At 31.2% G+C, this 19,283-nt stretch overlaps 1 protein-coding gene across 1 annotated transcript; it reads left to right on the forward strand.

The window, feature by feature from the left end:
* The first annotated feature begins 11,315 nt into the window (after positions 1–11,315).
* LOC100813583 (zinc finger protein WIP2) lies at positions 11,316–14,344 on the forward strand. The gene is made up of 2 exons (XM_003521144.5): positions 11,316–12,133; positions 13,637–14,344. The coding sequence occupies exons 1-2, from the start codon at positions 11,498–11,500 to the stop codon at positions 14,075–14,077; spliced, it is 1,077 nt and encodes a 358-aa protein (XP_003521192.1). The 5' UTR covers positions 11,316–11,497; the 3' UTR covers positions 14,078–14,344.
* The last annotated feature ends 4,939 nt before the right edge of the window (positions 14,345–19,283 follow it).

Genomic DNA, 19,283 nt, shown 5'->3' on the forward strand with positions numbered 1-19,283 from the left:
AGTCTCTTAGTAGGAGATCGATTTAGAATATAAGTTGTTGTTGATACAGCTTCTCCCCATAAGTAGCTTGGTAGGTTTTTACTTTTTAGCATACACCTCACTATATTCATTATTGTTCTGTTCTTTCTCTCAGCTGTACCATTGTGTTTAGGTGTGTAAGGTGGTGTTACTTCATGAATTAGCCTTTCACTTTCACAGAACTATTTTGAAATAATTTGACACATATTCGCCCTCACCATCTGTCCTTAGGATCTTGATTACTTTTCCAGTTTGCTTCTCTACTAGACATTTAAATCTTCTAAAGACTTCTAGTACTTCATGTTTCCTCTTAACTAGGTAGATTCAAACTTTCCTAGTTAAATCATAAATGAAAGAGATAAAGTACCTATTGCCTCCAAGAGTCTCCACTTGCATAGGGCCACAAACATCATAGTGTATGATGCCAAGTTTCTCAATTGCTTTTGTAGGAAGATACTTGTTGAAGCTGCTTTTGGCTTGCTTGCATTCAATGCACTTCTTGCACACCTCTTTTGGGACAGAGACCTGAGGTAGTCCTTCAACCATTGTGTCTGGTAAGAAGGTGTGGGTCCTTGAAGTTGAGATGACCAAATCTATGATGCCATACCCACTCCATCTTGTTTTCTGAGGTTGCAAGATACTCATGCTTCAGAATATTCATCCTAATTCTAAAGGTCTTTTTTTGAGACAGGTTTGCCTTAATCACAAGTTTATGATCTTTATCAAACACTTTGAGGCAATTATCCTCAATCCTCATGACAAAACCCTTTTCAAGTAGTTGGCCTAAGCTTAATATATTAGTCTACATGCCAGGTACAAAACAACACCTCCTCAATGACAACGTCTTTTCCATCCTTCCCCTTGAATGCTACTCTTCCAATATCTTCAACAGTCAATGTACTATCATCTGCAAAGCGAACTTTGCTCTTGGATGATTCATTTAGATTGATGAATTAATCCCTCTTCTCTGTCATATGGGTGTAGCAACCAAAATCTAAGTACCATGAGGAGTCACTTGATGATTCACTGCTAGTGGTAGCCATAAGCAATACAGGTTCAAAATCTGAGCCTTCATCTTGAACCAGATTTACATGATTACTTGGTTTGTTCTTGGCACCTTTTCCTTGCCAACATTCTTTTGCATTATAATGACCAAGTTTCTGACAGTTGTAGCATTTCACCTTTCTTTTGTTGAACTTCCACACCTTTTTGTTGTTGGAGTTTGATTTCTGAGAAGTTTGACATGTTGTTTTTCCTTTGGAGGATTCATTGCCTTAAGCTGTCACTTATTCCCGGTTCTTGGTGGTGGTGTTTGACTTGTATCCCTTCCATGGTCCTTTCCCTTTCCCTTTGTAATTGGATCGTGCATGAAGTGTCTGTTCTTGATGGGATCTACACTCATTGATCCTTGTTAACTCATTGGCAAGTGTACCAATTCGTTTTAAGTAGTATAAAACTCAGAAGTCTGAGTGTCGAATCCACATGGACTTTGGTTGTACTTAAGTGATGCAAACCTAATTATTAAGCAATTAAGAGAGAAAGAAAAGATAGAGAATTGTAAGTGTGAAAATTTGAGTAAAGGAAAAAGAAAGAGACAACAATAAAAATAAACAATGATTAAAATGCAGAAAGATGAAATCAGAATGTGATAATGTTGGGACCTAGCATGTCAAAACTACTTGTAATGCAATGTTAATAATTTTTTCTATCTAATGAAATCCCTATTTTCACCCACTTCTACTAAGATACTTTATCTTTGGTTTCTCGCACGAAGAGCCTAATTTATTTATTCTTTTCTTCCAAATTTCTTTGCAAAGATAAAAATAATAAACCACATTAAGATTAGAGATGCAAAAATTGGGCAAAACAAATATCAATCTATTTCTAACAATGAATTTATTTAAATATCCTTCCCTAGTTCTTTAGAAAATAACTATTTTTCAATGCATTACCCTCTAAACATTATATGAATAATCATGTCATAATAACATAAAAGTACAAAGAAGAATAATAGAAGAGAATTGCATTAAATAGATAATGGAAAAGAGTTACATAACAAGAGTTTGGTCTGCCAGGCTCCTAACAATGGGGGTTTATCCTTTCATAGCCATGAGAGACTTTACACTTCAGGAGCTAATATGGATGGAAGAAAGAGGCTAGATGACTAGAAGAAAGAAAGGGGGGAATGGCTAAGAAGTAGGATTTCCCTTATTAGAAGTGCTCATGTTTTGGATTTATTCACTAGAGAGCTCTGAGACTCGATGTGTCTTTCCCTTCTGCTTCCTACTCCTTTTATAGACCTAAGGTAGCTTACTTTTCACGTTGACTTCGCGCTTAGTGCGGGCTTTTGCGCTAAACTTGGATTATGCGCTAAGCAAGCTGTCTAATTCTTTCAACTTTTCTTCAAGGTTTTTTTTTTCTTCCAGTTTTTGCATCAATTTCCCTCTAAAGCACTTCAATTCTTCTTCTTTTGACTTCTGCTAATAAAAAATTACAAAGATGTTAATCTCTTCATTATTTCATTAAAAAAATAGTAAAGTGAAGAAATTGCAATCATTATTAGCCAAAATTGACTATCAAATTAACTTAGATTTCGCAGTTATCAATCCTCATCTTATGCGCCTCAAGAGAGTGTTGCAATTCTTCAATCTGCATTATGTCTAAGTCCTTTGATTCCTCAATTGCAACAACTACATGATGAAATCGTGGTGGAAAAGTTCTCAATATTTTGTCTACCACTTGTTGATATGAGATTATCTCCTTGCAGGCCCTCATTGCGTTGACCAATTCTTGAATTCTGTCAAAGTAATCTGCTACGGATTCTTTGTCCTCCATGGTGAGAAGTTCATATTTCCTTCTTAGTGTCTGTAGCTTAATCTTCTTATTCTGTTCTCCATCTTCATATGTTTTCTCTAGAATATCCCATGCTTCCTTTGACGTGGTGGCTTTAGAGATTTTATTGAATATCTTTGAATTCACACATTGATAGATGAGAAAACGTGCCTTGCTATCAAGTTTATGATGTTGTTTGAAGGTCAATTTTTGCTCCTCAATGGCGTTCTTGTTTGGTTATGTAAAACCAATTGTCACTACTTCTGCCACATCTTGGAAGCCAAAAATCGCAAACATTTTGATCCGCCGGTTATCAAATAACTTGCCATCAAAGACCGGAAGAGACCCTTGAACAATACTATTGGGGCTAGCCATGTCTACACCCTGCTCCTTTCTTCAATTACAATGCAAGTACACAATTGGTTCTTCCTCAATTGTTCTTCTAACCAAGAACTCTTACTCAACCATCGCACTTCACGAAAAAAATGGTGGAGAAGAAGACTTAATACACAAAACTTGCAAGAAAATAGAAAAAATCTCTCAGGAAGAAGACACACTTTGTTAAAAACAATCAAGGCTCTCTGACTAACATTCCTCATAGGTGTAGGATCTCACAGCTCTAATACCTTGTTAAACTCACTCAAATGCATTCAAAAGTAAAACACACAATTAAATGAATGAAAAACTATATTTGATAGCAAACTTCATAATTCTATGTATACAATATTATGAACCTTGCATATAGCATGTAACATACATTGGTTAGGAGTAACTAACTCAACTAACTCCCTTAATAGGTAACTAACTAAATATTGTTATTTGACTAACTTTCGATCTTGGTAAGACATAGATATTCAATTTTTTTGGATTAGATCAATAAAAATCACATTTTATTTCAAGTTATAAAAATGATGTAATAATTATCAAATTACATCAATGTTTTATATATATATATATATATATATATATATATATATATATATATATATATATATATATATATATATATATATATATAATATTTAGGAATAGAAAATGTGAAGATAGCATATTTGGTAACTACGTAGAACCATAGGCACCGTAGATGCTACAGAGCTTTCTCTGGAGATTGTACAATTATACTCCGGTGTTGTATGTCAATGAATTGATTGTAGTTGATTATGTATTTTTGTTTGGTAAGAATAAGTATATTACTACATGCATGCACGTACAAAGATTACTAGCTAGTACCCATGAGAGTTATTAATGGTGGACTGTTGCTATATATTAGTACAGCTAGCTGCCACATAATTAATGAGCAATAATATTTTAGCACTCTTTGTCTTAGTCAAACATGTTTTTAGAAATTTAATTTTAGATCTAGAAATCATTTTTGATTGAAAATAATTGAATATATTTTTTTTTCCGGAAAAAATCATTTTTATATGCTGTGGACGTACGCTTGGCATGGCTATATATAAATTCAAACGTAGGTTTGGAGTGTCACAAGTTAATGTTAAAAACATACACATGTCATTAACTATAATCTTTTATTGTTGGGCAAACTTAAAGATATATAAGATAATTTTATCCTTTCCTACAACATAAGTGTGTACTACATATAATTCAGTTATAGTGTCATAATGAAAGAAATAATTTTGTTGTGGTAATTTTTTTTCTTTGTTGCACTTTTTATCGCTCATTGATAACTGTTGTGTATAAGTATAATTTGTGACTAAGTCATATAAAAATTGTTGAATTTCCCCGCTTGTATTGCTTCTCTTTATGAGAATAATTAGAATTTTAATATCATTTAAATCTTTATCCAACAGATGTTTAAATTGATGAAATTATAGTGCTTTGATGTTATATGGGCTGCAAAAACACAAAGTAAAGCTTGAAAGAGATGTTGAAGATCTGAAGACTCTCACCCAGCGCAAAGAAACCACATGGAGATGCCAAATATCACATGAAGGCGCGCTTAACGCGAGTCGTGTACTAAGCACATGACCACTGACTAACTCGCTAAGCACGACAGTCGCACTTAGCATGAAGTTGCATAAATTTTAAGCAGACTTCACCTGTAAAAAGAGGAGAAAGCAAAGGAAAAAGACACACAATTACACAAAGAATAACCACGAGATTAGAGCTTCCCATAGAGAGCAAATGCTAGAATTTGTGTAGGAATAAGGGGAATAAACCATTAAGAGTCATTCCTCCCCCTATCTCCATTCATCTTCTCTCCTCATCAATCCCTTGCAATTGTAAAACCTCTCATGACAATGAGAGACTAAATCCCCCATTATTGGGAGCATAACAACCAAACACTCATGGTGTAATTTCTTTCCTACTATCTATTTAATGTTATTTTAATTTTTATTGTCTCTTTTTTGTTCTTAATTTCACCTATTATGGTCTGATCACCCATATTCATGTATGTGTTTTAGGATTTAAGCATTGAAAAATGTTTATCTTCTAAGAAATGTGAAAGGGCATCTAAATAATTCATATCTAGGGATAGAATGATATTGTTTAGCCTATCTGATACATCTCTATTTATAATGCAATTTAACTAGTTTATTCTCTTAAGGGGTTAGGAGAAGGATTAGGTAAATTAAACTCTTTCACTTAAGGGATCATGGTTAGAGTATATGAGTAGATGTAGGTGATAATTGGAATAATATTAAATAGAGAGAAATCATTAACATTACATCGAAAATAGTTTTAGTAAGCTAGGCCCCCAACATATCCATATTCTGAATCAAACTATGGTTCAAGAGTTTGTTTTTCTTCCCTTGCATACCTTAAATAATTAGTTTAATTTATATCAATTTATTTTACTGTCATTTTCACAAATCTTTAAATCAATTCACTAATTGCTTAAAAATTATATATACACCAATCGAAATACAAACAAAGTTCATGTGATTCGACATTCAGACTTTCGTTTTACTTTACCACTTGAGACAATTTGATGTACTTACCAATGAGTTAACACTCATCTTTTATGTTTTTGTGATTTTTACCACCAAATTATAATTTTACATATTTAATCACTTAACTTCTAAATTTTTGCACATTTTGTCATCATTTTTTTTTTAAATTTTACACATTTTGCCCCCATATTTTATAGTTAAGCATTTTTGTTTTAAAAATTATGTGACAAAATGTGGAAAAAAATGTTTGATGACAAAATATGAAAAATTTAAAAATTAATTTGGGTGATAATATGCAAATTTCATAGTTTAGTAGTGAAAATTACAAAAATATAAAATATGAAAATTCCATGGTTTAGTAGTGAAAATTACAAAAATATAAAAAATGAGTGACAAAAAATACAATTAAGTCTTTTTTTGTCGAATTGTTATATTTTGTTAAGTATTATTAATTGATATTTTGGAAGTGTTGAATAGAAGAAAACATAATATAATCCCAGCTTAAGCATCTTTATTAGGATTGGCCTAGTGATAAGGTATGTGTGTGTGTGTGTGACTTAATTAAACATCTTTAAATTGTGCACATAGTTACGAAGATAAATTTTGAAAGAAAGATGAAAACAAAAAAATAGAAAGAGGAAGAAGATCAATTGTGGTCCTGATATCCAATGTTGCATAGGATGTGAACAGGGAGATGAATATGAGTAAATTAAAGCCTAGATTTTTGGAGTAATATTGTAACCAACTAGTCCCCATGCTATATTCAGATCACCAAGTAATTAATTAGAGTGAAATGTATTGAGAAATATACACATTCCTCAAAGATGTAATGTAAAAATATTGCAAAGAAAATTATATGAAAAAGTACCATTGATGCCTTTAAAAAAAAGTACCATTAAGATAAACGTTACACCCTAACCCCTTCTTATATGCATGCCTTCTTACCCTTCCTTTCCAAGTTCCAACCACTCCATGTCAATATATATAGACCCAGCTAAGACTCAGAAGCGTACCAATATATAATGTCACACAATATATCCTTAGCTGCAATCAAATAATAACCATTCTCTTTCACAAGCAGATATGCTTTTACTCTTCCACACATGTTTACAGCAAACATCTAGCTATGAGACTATTAAACTGTGATGACAACATTCAATAACTTAGTTATACACGTACAAAAGGTTTAGTGTACGTGTGTGTATATCCCCGCTCTTATTAAATTCATGTCAATTTATTTACAATCAGATGAAATTCCACCCCCCCCAACCCCTCACTAAATTAACAATATGTAATCCAAATGCCTTTAAATACTTGTTCATATTTATCTTTTCAATTTATTATTCTGTTATTACACGAGCTGGCTCACACACAAATATACACACGAACAATTAAATAATTTTATTCTTTAGTTTCATTTAAAATTAAAATTTACTATTAAATAAAACTCTTTTAAAGCGACTAAGTAAAAGGATATTTACATTTGATTTAATTTAAAATATGTGGAGATCTTAACCCATTAAAATTTAAGAATAAATATACCTTTACTTTAAAAACCAATTTACTAGAGGGGTTTGCATTATTTTATTATAAATTTATTGACTATCCTAGGAATAATAATGTTAAAAAATAAACAATATTAAATAAAAACAAAATATTTTAAATTTTTAATGAATTGAATAATTTATTTATTTTTTAACTTTAGTTTCTTAATTTCTCTTCTTAAATTATTTATGACAAATGTTAACAAGTGTGATATTTATAAAGAAACTAAAATAATAAATATTTTTATTAGAATAAGTAAAATTATGTTGTCTATAATATTTTTTATGATTTTCTATAATTTTTACATTAAATATTTTCTTATTTTAATTTTTTTAAACAATGCACTAACAACACTACTTATTAGTCCATTAAAAAATTCATAATATTATTATAATTAGGCCAGGGATATGAATTTACAGGTATCTTAGCCGACCAGTGTGCGCACACCAATGGAAATGTTGGGCGCATATTGGAACTGGTTTGTTTCTTGTCCTTACAAATTCACACGATTGTATCATGTGCTCTGGTTTCTGTCATCTCTTTAGAAACCGATTCTAGTTTTATGCTCTGGTGTTGGGTTTGAATGGGATGCGTGCAATCTCTTTAAATTAATCAATAACTAATGACCAAACCACGTTTTTTTCTTTAAAGATAAAATTCAATTTCATTAATCTCAAATCCACCATGCTTCACATGACGTACGAGACCTCAAGTATATATATATATATAATAGCTATAATAAAGATCCACTTGAGTACATATATATAAGATCGAGCTAGTCTGCTACTATTATTTTACATGCTACGTTTGGTTGGTGACAACCTTTAATAAAATTCCAATTCTTGTGGTGGCCAAATGAGTGCAAGAAAGGTATTTTCATTAAACACTGTGCTATGTACAGAATATTTTTATCATAGAACTTGCGTGGCAATATTCTATTCTCAAGGACAAAAGACATATTAATGTAGCTGCAATAGGCATGGGAAAAATTTAACATGGTGTTGTAGTATGGTTGCATGGAGTATAGATCAAGTCATAGAAGGTCTGCATGAAATTCTACCCATTAATAATAATAATAATAAGAAGAAGAAGAAGAATAAGAATAATACAAGTATATAACTAAAAAATTCTATATCTTTGGATGATAAATGTAGGACCCATTGCTTTTTAACTGGAGGGAATGCTGGTCCATGATCATACTTCTTAATCATGTGATCAGCCTTTTAAATAGATTTCCATACTTTGAGAGATTAATTTTTGGCTCTTAATTGAAAAATATCCTTGAATACCCAAAAAAATGAGGCAAGTGAAAAGAAAACTCTTGCATTGGCCTATTATTAATTTTCGGTTCCAAATTATAACTAAGTAGAGTGCTTTAAATCTCCAACTACTGCATTTAGGAGTGGGCCAATAGGTGAAGTTAACATTCATAATTGAACGAGAACGAGAAATACTATTGCCAGTAACAAATTGCATCAGAGGGAAAAGGAAAGGTTGAGGGCCAGGAGAGATATAACATTGTTATTTGTTGCAGCTATCTCTCAATCCATAAATGCATAATTATGATGAAAGTTGAAAGAGAAAAAAAATAAAAACCTAATATATTGGAGCAGAGAATGAATAATCTGTAATTTCTTTTGTTTGTACTTTTTCTGCCGCATGGGGAGGAGAGTGAAGATGTAAAATTGAGTTAGAACAAGAAGCATTTATGTTCCGAAGTGTGGACATTAGGTAAACAATCGTGTCAATTTTCTATGGTTATAGCAATCTTGTCATTACTCATTATTATTAGTATTATTATTAAGCTAGCTATATCGTGTCCCACTTGTGTTTCATCTGTTTAAATCAAACAACCTGTTTGGAGCGGTGTAATTGATTATGAAACAAACTGCTTTTCTTATGAAGAGGATGTGCATTTCATTACTGGATAAATCCTTGTTGAATATCATATCTCATTTCAGTTCTGGTTTGAAATAAATATATTGAGATTCTATAATAATAATTAATAAGCCATGCTCACACATTTATATTGTGTCAAGACAACTTTCTTTATCTCTTGTTGTTGGAGTCATGTGACTATTTAAAAAAATTGTATTTTTTTTATTTTAATCATTTAAATATGATTTAATATTTTATATTTATAATTAATTTTTATTTTTCACATTACTCAAGTATATATTCTCAAAGATCAATGATTCAAAATGTGATATGTCAGTAAAAAAATGAGAATTAACAAGTGATTTTTGTTAGACTTTTAACACGAGAAAAATATGAATGAAATAAATATATATCGAAAAAGAGAAGGATATAGAAATTGTGAATATATAAGATTATACAATTAAGGATAATTAACTTAAAGGATTTGATTAATATTGCTTGTATACCAAAAAGGTGTATTTAATATATGCTTATTTTATTTATATATAAGTAAAAATATAAATAGTTTAAATTTAGGAGAATATAAAGTTAAAAATGAAAAAAAAACTTCATAATGAGTAACTAAAATTTGGCAGAAGAAGAAAAACTTAATGCATAAAAGAAATTAAAATTAATTAAAAATGAGATTTTAGGGGTAAAAAGAAATTTTAATATAAAAAATTGATTTTTTTAAAATTAAGTTGTGAATAATAATTAATTCTTAATGTAAGAGCGACACAGATTGATAGATATAATTCTCGTTAAAGTTCGGGTCCTAAATGCAAATACTTAAATTTATAGATAAAATCGTTTTGAAGTTATAATTTACTTTCTCTACAATTAATCACTATTGAATGAAACAAGTGCTTTGATTGAATTAATGCTTTGAGCTATATAAGTGTGTATATACTGTATTTTCATTGAACTATGCGATGGCCGAAAAAAAAGTAGTGGCTAGACAAAAGTCATATATTTGGCTAGCTCGTGAAGCTGTATATAATAATGGGCTAAACTTTTTGTATTAAGTAGACAAATTCAATCATTTAACTTAATATCCAACTTTAATTTTTTAATTTCCTTACTCAAAGTTAAAGTTGTTTAAAACATATATTTTGTCATTTAATTTTTTTTACGACTAATTAAGTACCACTTCTATAGATTTAGATTCTTTTTATAATTTCAACTTTTATCTACAGTACCGTTGTTGTTTTATGGTCGGATGTATATATAATCCTAAATTTCATTTCAAAATTGATGTGTATAAAAAATATTATTAAAAAAATTATTTTGGCGTGCTTTAATGTTATTCCAAAAGATTAATTCCTTTACTTATTTGGTGAGATATATTGTTAAAAAAAGAAGAAAAAGGCAACTTAGAATAATTTTAACAAAATATATATAAAAAAAACTAATTTTTAACCCAGAAATAAATCTATGTTTAACAAAAACTAGAAAATATATTATTAAATAATAAGTATTTGGTAAAATTATTTATTAAAATGAATGAAAAATAAAAAAAATTACATAAATAAACATATTTATGTAATGTTTTTATCTTAAATAGAAAAGATTAAAAAAATCTAACAAATTAATAAATATTCAAGGAAAAAAAACAGTAAATATAAAAAACAAACACTAAAAATTAACGTTCTAAAAAATATTAGTCTCAAAGCTTTTCGGCTAATAATTTTTTTTTATGAAACTTCTTAAAATATTTGTTAGACAGACTCTAAGCATCTACAAAAACCCTACTAATAAGCACTTCTATTTTTATTGGATACGTAATTCGAAGTGAATGGCCAGTCGTGAGGGAGATCGCTGACTTCTAGCAATGAAACGAATTAATGCAAATTTTAATTGGATACTAACATATAGTATTAGTATGTTAGCCTTTAACCGTAAACCGCGTTCTACAGAAATTTACGTATTCTGTATTTTTTTTTATTTTTTTGTGAAAATGCCATTAGATTTCTACATGCATACTTTTACCTGATTAAATCCTTTTTTTATTCTATGAAATTCAAAGTTTAATTAAAAGCGACACAGTGTTCTTTTTCTTTCATAAACTATTACTATCATTTATTTTGCTCTCCCTCCCACTTTCCTCATGTCTGATACCGCAATCTCTTTCGCATTCTCTCTCTCTCTCTCTCCACCGTCCACTCCCTTCAGCCATCTTGTACTCTCTCTATCTCTCTATAAAAGCAAACGCAACTAGCCATAAACTGTTCCCACTCTCTCCTCAACACCTTTCTTTTTCCTTTCCACCCATGGCTGACCCCTACTCCAATTTCTTCTCTTCCTCTTCACCCTTGTTCCGTTTCAACCACAACCAATATTTCCCTTCTTCAAACCCTTCTCCACAACACCACAACCACAACTTCATCAACCACACAAAAACCAACGACACCACCACCACCACCGCCTTTTTCCACTACCACCAACACCAAACTACTACTGCTTTTTCTTCTTTTCCACCCTCACCTCCTTTGAGAGAAGAACTACCCCTCTTGAAGCTGAGTCCAACAAAGCAAGATGAGGAGGAAGTAGAGGACTTGGTGTCTAATTGCACTGGTGGAGCCATGGACGTGGAAGAGAGGATCCACCTTAAAGAGGAATTAGAAGATGATGAAGATGGAAGTACTAGTGTCACTGTTGCACTCCACATAGGGTTGCCAAGCCCTAGTGCTGCTGAGATGGCTTCTGTCCTCTCTTCTTCCTCTCATGAGATCACTGACAAAGACCAACATGGAGATCATGGTGCTGCTGAGGATTCTTCTTCTGCTGGCTTCAGACTCAACAAGGGCCAGTACTGGATCCCTACCCCTTCCCAGATTCTCATTGGCCCTACCCAGTTCTCTTGCCCTGTTTGCTGCAAAACTTTCAACAGATACAACAACATGCAGGTATATATATACATCACACAAAAGTTTTAAATTGCGGCAGCTACAGTTTTGTCACATTTTTTTTATATTACGAGAAGTTGCAGACAGATACGACTGATGCAACCTTAGTTATGATCACCGAAAATTTTTGATGTTGCGGTTGAAATTGCGAATGGAGACTTTTTTTTTAAAATCTTGACACACCATCACCACCCTTAATAATTCTTGTATCCTTTTCTTTTTCCACTACTTTTTTCTTCATACGCTCTTCTTCCACTACTTCCTTTCTAATTCAAGGTCCCAAAAGGAAAAAATAAAAGAATTTTTCCTTTGCTTCTGCTTCTCCCTTTCTGTCTATAACTTTCTTTCCTTGATTTGAACCGCTAACGGTTCCTTGATGCTTCGATGGAAAGAGGAAAAGCTTGGCTAGTAATAATCTATGCTACTTCTGGTCTTATATATGCTTTTCTTTTCCTTTCCTTTTCTTTCTTTTGTGTTTTTTTTTTTCTATTTATAATTTATTTTACCCCCCTTTTTCCAAGGGTTATAAACTACGATATTCTCCTCCTCCAGCTACAATTTTATTTGAATTTTTGAAAGTGTGTTTAATTTGGGGTTGTTTTTTGCATGGTGAGGAGGGTTGATACATATAATTTTGGTTAAATAATGAACAACTGGTTTCCTGATTCAGACTGAGACTGGGATCAGTACCTTACCACCTTTCCTTTTCGTTGATTAAACAACTCAAGCTATGTTCCTTGTGTCTTCAGTACATTGAAGTCTGTGCTCCTTATATATTTTGGTAGAAACTGAAAATCTTGCAGTGTTTCTTCCAGATCGCTCAGATAATTACACCAATTTCGTTTTCTCTTTGTGGTCCTTTCTTTGGTCCTGAAATTAAGCCCCAATATGGGACATAGCTAACCTACTTGTACCCTTCTCTTTCTCCCTTTTTCGTTTGTCCTCCTTATTTTTCCATTGCAAACAAAACTATAAAACAACCCCTACTCCTCTAAATTTTATTAAATTTGCTCTTTACGAAGATAGCCTTTTTGTGTTCCTTAGAAGGTCGTGCTATCTAAGTATATAAATGCCCGCTCCAGTATAAATAATTCTTCATGATTCATAAATATGTAGTCTTCTTTAATTTGAAAAATAAAATCCTATTCTCCAAATTAAAGCTTAGCACCTTAATGTTATATCTTATTATTAATTAGGCTACAAATTGATCAGTATGATACAAGTCCTTGAAATTAATTAAGTGAAGCTAACTGATATCTTTTTCAAGTTTGTGTTTAATATTTTATTTATATGCAAATTTTAGTATTCAGTTTATTAATTTTTTTGTTAGGGAGAAGATTTAAAGTTTAAACCCACAATCTCGTGTGATTTTTTATTCTTTTATCATCAAACTAATCTTATTAATCTCCGTGTATGATAGCTTAATTTGTTTGCTTAATGTAACCTTTAATTTTTTGGGGTGTCCATAATTTTATTTAATTTTTTTTGGGTTGGGGGTTTCAGATGCACATGTGGGGGCATGGATCACAGTACAGAAAAGGACCTGAATCTCTGAGGGGAACCCAACCAACAGGAATGTTGAGGCTTCCTTGCTATTGTTGTGCCCCAGGGTGCAGAAACAACATTGACCACCCAAGAGCGAAGCCTCTCAAAGACTTTAGAACACTCCAAACGCATTACAAGAGGAAGCATGGGATCAAGCCCTTCATGTGCAGGAAATGTGGCAAGGCTTTTGCTGTGAGGGGAGATTGGAGAACTCATGAGAAGAACTGTGGCAAGCTTTGGTACTGTATTTGTGGCTCCGATTTCAAGCACAAGAGGTCCCTTAAAGACCATATTAAAGCATTCGGGAGTGGCCATGCAGCTTATGGCATCGATGGATTCGAAGAAGAAGATGAGCCTGCATCTGAAGTAGAGCAAGATAATGATGATTCCACCCAGTGATTAATGAGAATTAATGCATGGGTTAATATATGTGAATTATCCTAGTTATTTTGTGAAATGATTGGGGATGAATATATATAAAGCTTAATTTGGCTTCCTAGCTATTTCAGCACTATATATAAGCACCAAGTTTAAATGGAAAGCCAATCTTTTTTTTTAAAAAAAAAATTATCTTTCTTCTGTTGGCAATGTTAGCTAGGACTAGGAGAGACTGGATACTGAACACATAGCTGGTAAAGCTAGATATATATATCCAACTTCTTTGAATTTGTTCTCGTGTATAAGACATCTTTCTCTTCTCTTGGTAATTAAGATGCTTAGTAATATTCTTATTTGATTTCTATCTTTAGCAAAAGCATAGCCTAAGCTCATAATTGATTAGTGCCTAATGATAAAGTAGCGCCTCTAAAGCTCTGTTTAAATTAATTTATTCCATGTTTTTCTTTATAAATACAGTGTGGGTTCATTTTGCCGAGCTATCAACAGCTAGAGTCACCAGATATTTATGTGTATTTTATCATATATGTAATGTAACCATGCTTCAAATTTATATCGTAGTCGTATATATTGTTTTATATATTCTGTAGGTATGCAAGGTGCACTTTTGTACACTATATTTTTCTATCAATTTATTATTCATCTATTGTTTAAAATTATGATCTATTTACAGTTTTCTGAATCTCTAAAATCATATCACAATTATAATTGCGGCTGCATTGGTAATATTTACTTGCAATTTTATTTTTTTTGCATTTATAGTAATCATAATCCAACCATGACCATAACCGTAATCCATTGGGAAAGTGGTCAAGATGAAGAAAAGCCTTCCCTTTTTCGCTCTCTTTCTCAAATACAAAACTATATATAAGCCCCTTCAAATTAAACTTTGGGGGACATGATGCATGTGCATGAACAAAATATACCTGTGGGGCATTTCACAGATATTATGGCATCGATAACTTGCTTTCTTCTCTCAAGATAGTCTTTGCTTTCTTCTCTCAAGATAGTCTTGGTACTTATTCACAAACATAATTAGTTAATTACTCCAAAATTTGTCTGCGGGAAAAAGAGAGATAAAGTGAAGGTAGCTTATGAGTGGAAAGTAAATAAAAGGGTGAGGGTTTAAGCTCTATTTGTCACGAGAGGAAGCGATGGGAGAGAATATATTTATGGTTAGTTGTATTAGGCGATTAGATAGCCTTTTCACGCTGTGAAACTTAAATATACGTCAGCTTTTTGTTGGGGTGGTGCATAATAATATGATTTTTTTTTCTTTTTTTTTTTTTGCTTTAGGTAGTGGAGAAGATATATGTGTACATGTTTGTTGATAGATAGAACATATACTGATATACCATTTCAGATTCACCCTAGCTAGCTTGCTTGGAAAATTCAAAGCAAATGATTAGCTTTTTTTGAGGAAATACTTATATATTATAAAGGGAGGATATCAAAAGATATATAGGTAGGATCGGTGATATCATAATGGTCCCAGTGTGAAGTTTGCAAGGTAGTAGTATGAGGGTAATAGTACAGCTATGAAATGAAGTGGATCTCACTTGCAGCTTTGGTCAGAGAGAGAAGAAAAAAGTTTAATGATACTCCAAACCTCTATACAACACTTAGAAAAGAGAATAAAAAATATATGTATGATAAAAAAAATTATGTAGAAAAAAGATTTTTTAACACTCCATCAATAGAATAATAGATGATATTTTTTTATAAGTAGAAAAAAATAGAATAATAAAAATATCAATTAAGTGTTTTATATTTATAAGTGTAAAACAATTAAGATTTTTTATATAATAAGAAGAGAGATAAAAAAAATATCAAATGAAATGTTTAAAATAACACGGTGTTATTACTCGAAGCAAAAAAGAGAGATAAAAACTGCAATGGTGTGAGCCCAAGTTGTGTTGGTTGGGCTGAATGGCAACATATACTGATGCAGTGATGCCCCCTACAGTGCATAGACACACACCTCTCTTCCATCTGATGGATAAATTAACAAACTGTGCACTGAAACGACCTTTCAGCAATTTTTGACTTCTTTTTTCTCTGCTCTAACTGAGGTGCAGTCTTCAATCCATATGCTACGTACATGTATGTATACCGTGATGTACAATTCATTCACAGCAGCAATGTGAAATGAAATGAAACATCTCTTCTGCGCTGCATGGTTGCTTCTTTCATTACCTGATTGATCGAATTATGTATATACCTTCTGTCTTCACAGCAACGAACGGCCTTAATTAATTTCGTTCGATGCTGCTCCTCTCTTTGCTTGAGAAACAGAACACGGTTATGTTAGAGAAGAAAAGTATATATAATTATTAGGTCGTACGGTTAATTAAGATGATATTAATTGTTTTGGCTTTCTCTTTCTAACAAAATTATTTATTTTTTAAGAGGACACATGTATTCTCTCTATGAAATAATTTCATGATAGTTAATTCTTACATTTGGTGGTATAAAACTATTTACTGTACTATCCGAAATGTACTTTTATGCAAGGCATTCCTCATTTTTTTTATTAAAAATATAAACATGTTTCGATTCTTAAGTAGGACAAAATTAACTTGTCTTAATCAAAATATATAATCTGTTTTGTAAATAAAGTCTGTACATGCAGTAGCAATTATTGAGATTAAATGTTGTTTTAATACGAGTAAAAATGTTATTGAACTAAAGTTTGTCTAATATATATTAATTTATTTCATTTATTGTAATTATAAATTGACGTATATATTTATGAGATTAACATCTATATTAGACTAGATTTTTTTTTTTGTGTGTGAATAATATATATTTTGAGTATAATATTGAAGAATTATTTCTCAAAACTAACCCACTATCCCATGTTAGACGACAAGCATGTGGTGTTACTAACTCTTTTGTGAGGGGGTAAGAAATGCAGGCAAAAGATGAACTCAATAGCAAACTGTAATTAAAGCATTTATTGACCATCAATTTCCTACCCTTTTGTTGTGGAGACCAACCCTACCACTATATTGACCTGTTGAGACTCTCCTAGCTCCATCAGATGATATATCTCTCTCTCTAGAGTGTGGTGTGTGTCTCTCACCATCATCTTTTTTGTGTGGCATTTGTGCTTTTATGGGAAGTCCCTATCCTAAAACCACCCATACCCCCAATATGCCCAGCAGTGTGATTACGAAACAAGGTCACAAACGAGCGATCGACAATAATCATGACTTCTATTTATTTTTTAAAAGAACGTAGAATAAAATGTTAACACTAAAGAGCTGAAATAGATAATAAGTAGTACGTAACGTATGTACAAATCCATGCATGTACATGCATCATTTAATATTTTAGATAAAAGCAATCAACAACTATTGGACCTTATTAATATGTCATCAATTTACATGCACTAGTACTGTACCTATATATCTATAATACTTTTTCTTTTGTTACTCTTTCTATTCAAAATCAGTGTTCCTTCAGACTTTCTTTTATTTATTTTTTAAAACAAAAACTTCTACTTTTAGAAAATTAAAATTTAGTATAAAAAATCATGCAAACCATATTTTCAATGATTATGTGTCTCGGATCACCTCTCTTTTTCAGTTATGATTTATTTTATTAATATTTTTCTCTTTACTACCACTAATTAATTCATTAATAAGGACATTTTAGTTAAATGGTGATAATATTTTACATTGATTAAATACTTTTAACTGGCGTGCATATTAGCATAAACAATAAAAATATGAAATAATTAGGGAAAATGATTTTCTTACACCAATTTGAGGTATATATTATACACCTAGTTGAATAAGAGGGATATATAGCGGAAGGGAATAAAGAGAAGTAATTAATAAAAGCCAAGAGTGATTATATATATATATATATATGATAAACTGATAGGAAAGATAAAGAGGGGACGAAAGATTAATAAAAATGAAAAAAGAATGAGAAAAAAGTATGAAAATATTCAAATTGTTCATCACAACTCTTCTAACAGTAAAATATTAAAATAAAAAATTGATTTAATATGAACAGTGTTGGGAGCTAGTTTCGCAGCTCCATGATATACCATGCCATGACCATGTAAAGGAGACCAAACAACCCAACACGCAAGAATATGTTATATGGTGTATTCTCCATTTGCATTCATATTCCAATACAGTAGGGACATCTTTGTCTCCCTTGGCTCGAATAACTAGCTCTTTTATTATTATTATTATTATTATTATTATTATTATTATTATTATTTAGTTGCTCAAATTATAATGGAGACGCGGAATTTTCCTTTTCATAAGAGCATAAAAAAAATCCCCCTCTTAGAAGAGCGACAGTTGGTTCTTGTATATATGCATTGTATGCATATAAGTGAGTAATTAAAGCTTAGAAAGAAGCATTTGGCGCTGAAAAAAATAAAATAGTAAATCTAACAATGAGGTTTTATTAATTAACATCATTCCTTTTGGATTCTGCACTTACACTAGAAAGAAAATATTTTCTAAATGAACGATCTATTATTATTATTATTATTATTATTATTATTATTATTATTATTATTATTATTATTATTATTATATATATATATATATATATATATCACGTCCCAATTAATGAAAAAATTAAAAGATAACTATATACCGCCTTTTATTCTTGAAGGACAGTGTTTTCAGATTTTTAGGTGCATGTATATACATACGGAACCCTAGTTTGTCGAATTAGATAGATTTTGCATCCAAGGAAAAACAAAGTATTTGCTGCTCACATTTTTTTTTAGCTTCTCACAATCTTTTCAGCTGATAAAGATGATATTAATATCTCACAATATGGTTAGGTGTCAATTAAAGCTGATACCTTTGCAATAATATTTTCATATGCAATAATATAATACTAAGGTCAATAAAATAGAATGCGATGGAACAAAATGCTTGAGAGTAAAATGGAAAGGAACAATACTACGCTAATATTTAAATACTCCGTTCCACGTTGGAAGGGAAGGGGAAAAAAGATGATTAGATAAAATGAAATAAAATGTATTTCATTGGGTACTGCACCCTTTTATATGTTTTAAAACTACTTAAATAATTGATCTTGGTATATTTCTATTTCATTCCTTCCGCTCTTTTTTTTTTATGAATCTAATCATAATTTAAATTCCCCTCAAAAAATCTAAACATAATTTCAGGATAGGAAACATACAGATCCAAAAGAAGGAATCAAAACA

Source organism: Glycine max, chromosome 3, assembly GCF_000004515.6.
Source record: "Glycine max cultivar Williams 82 chromosome 3, Glycine_max_v4.0, whole genome shotgun sequence".
NCBI lineage: Eukaryota > Viridiplantae > Streptophyta > Magnoliopsida > Fabales > Fabaceae > Glycine > Glycine max.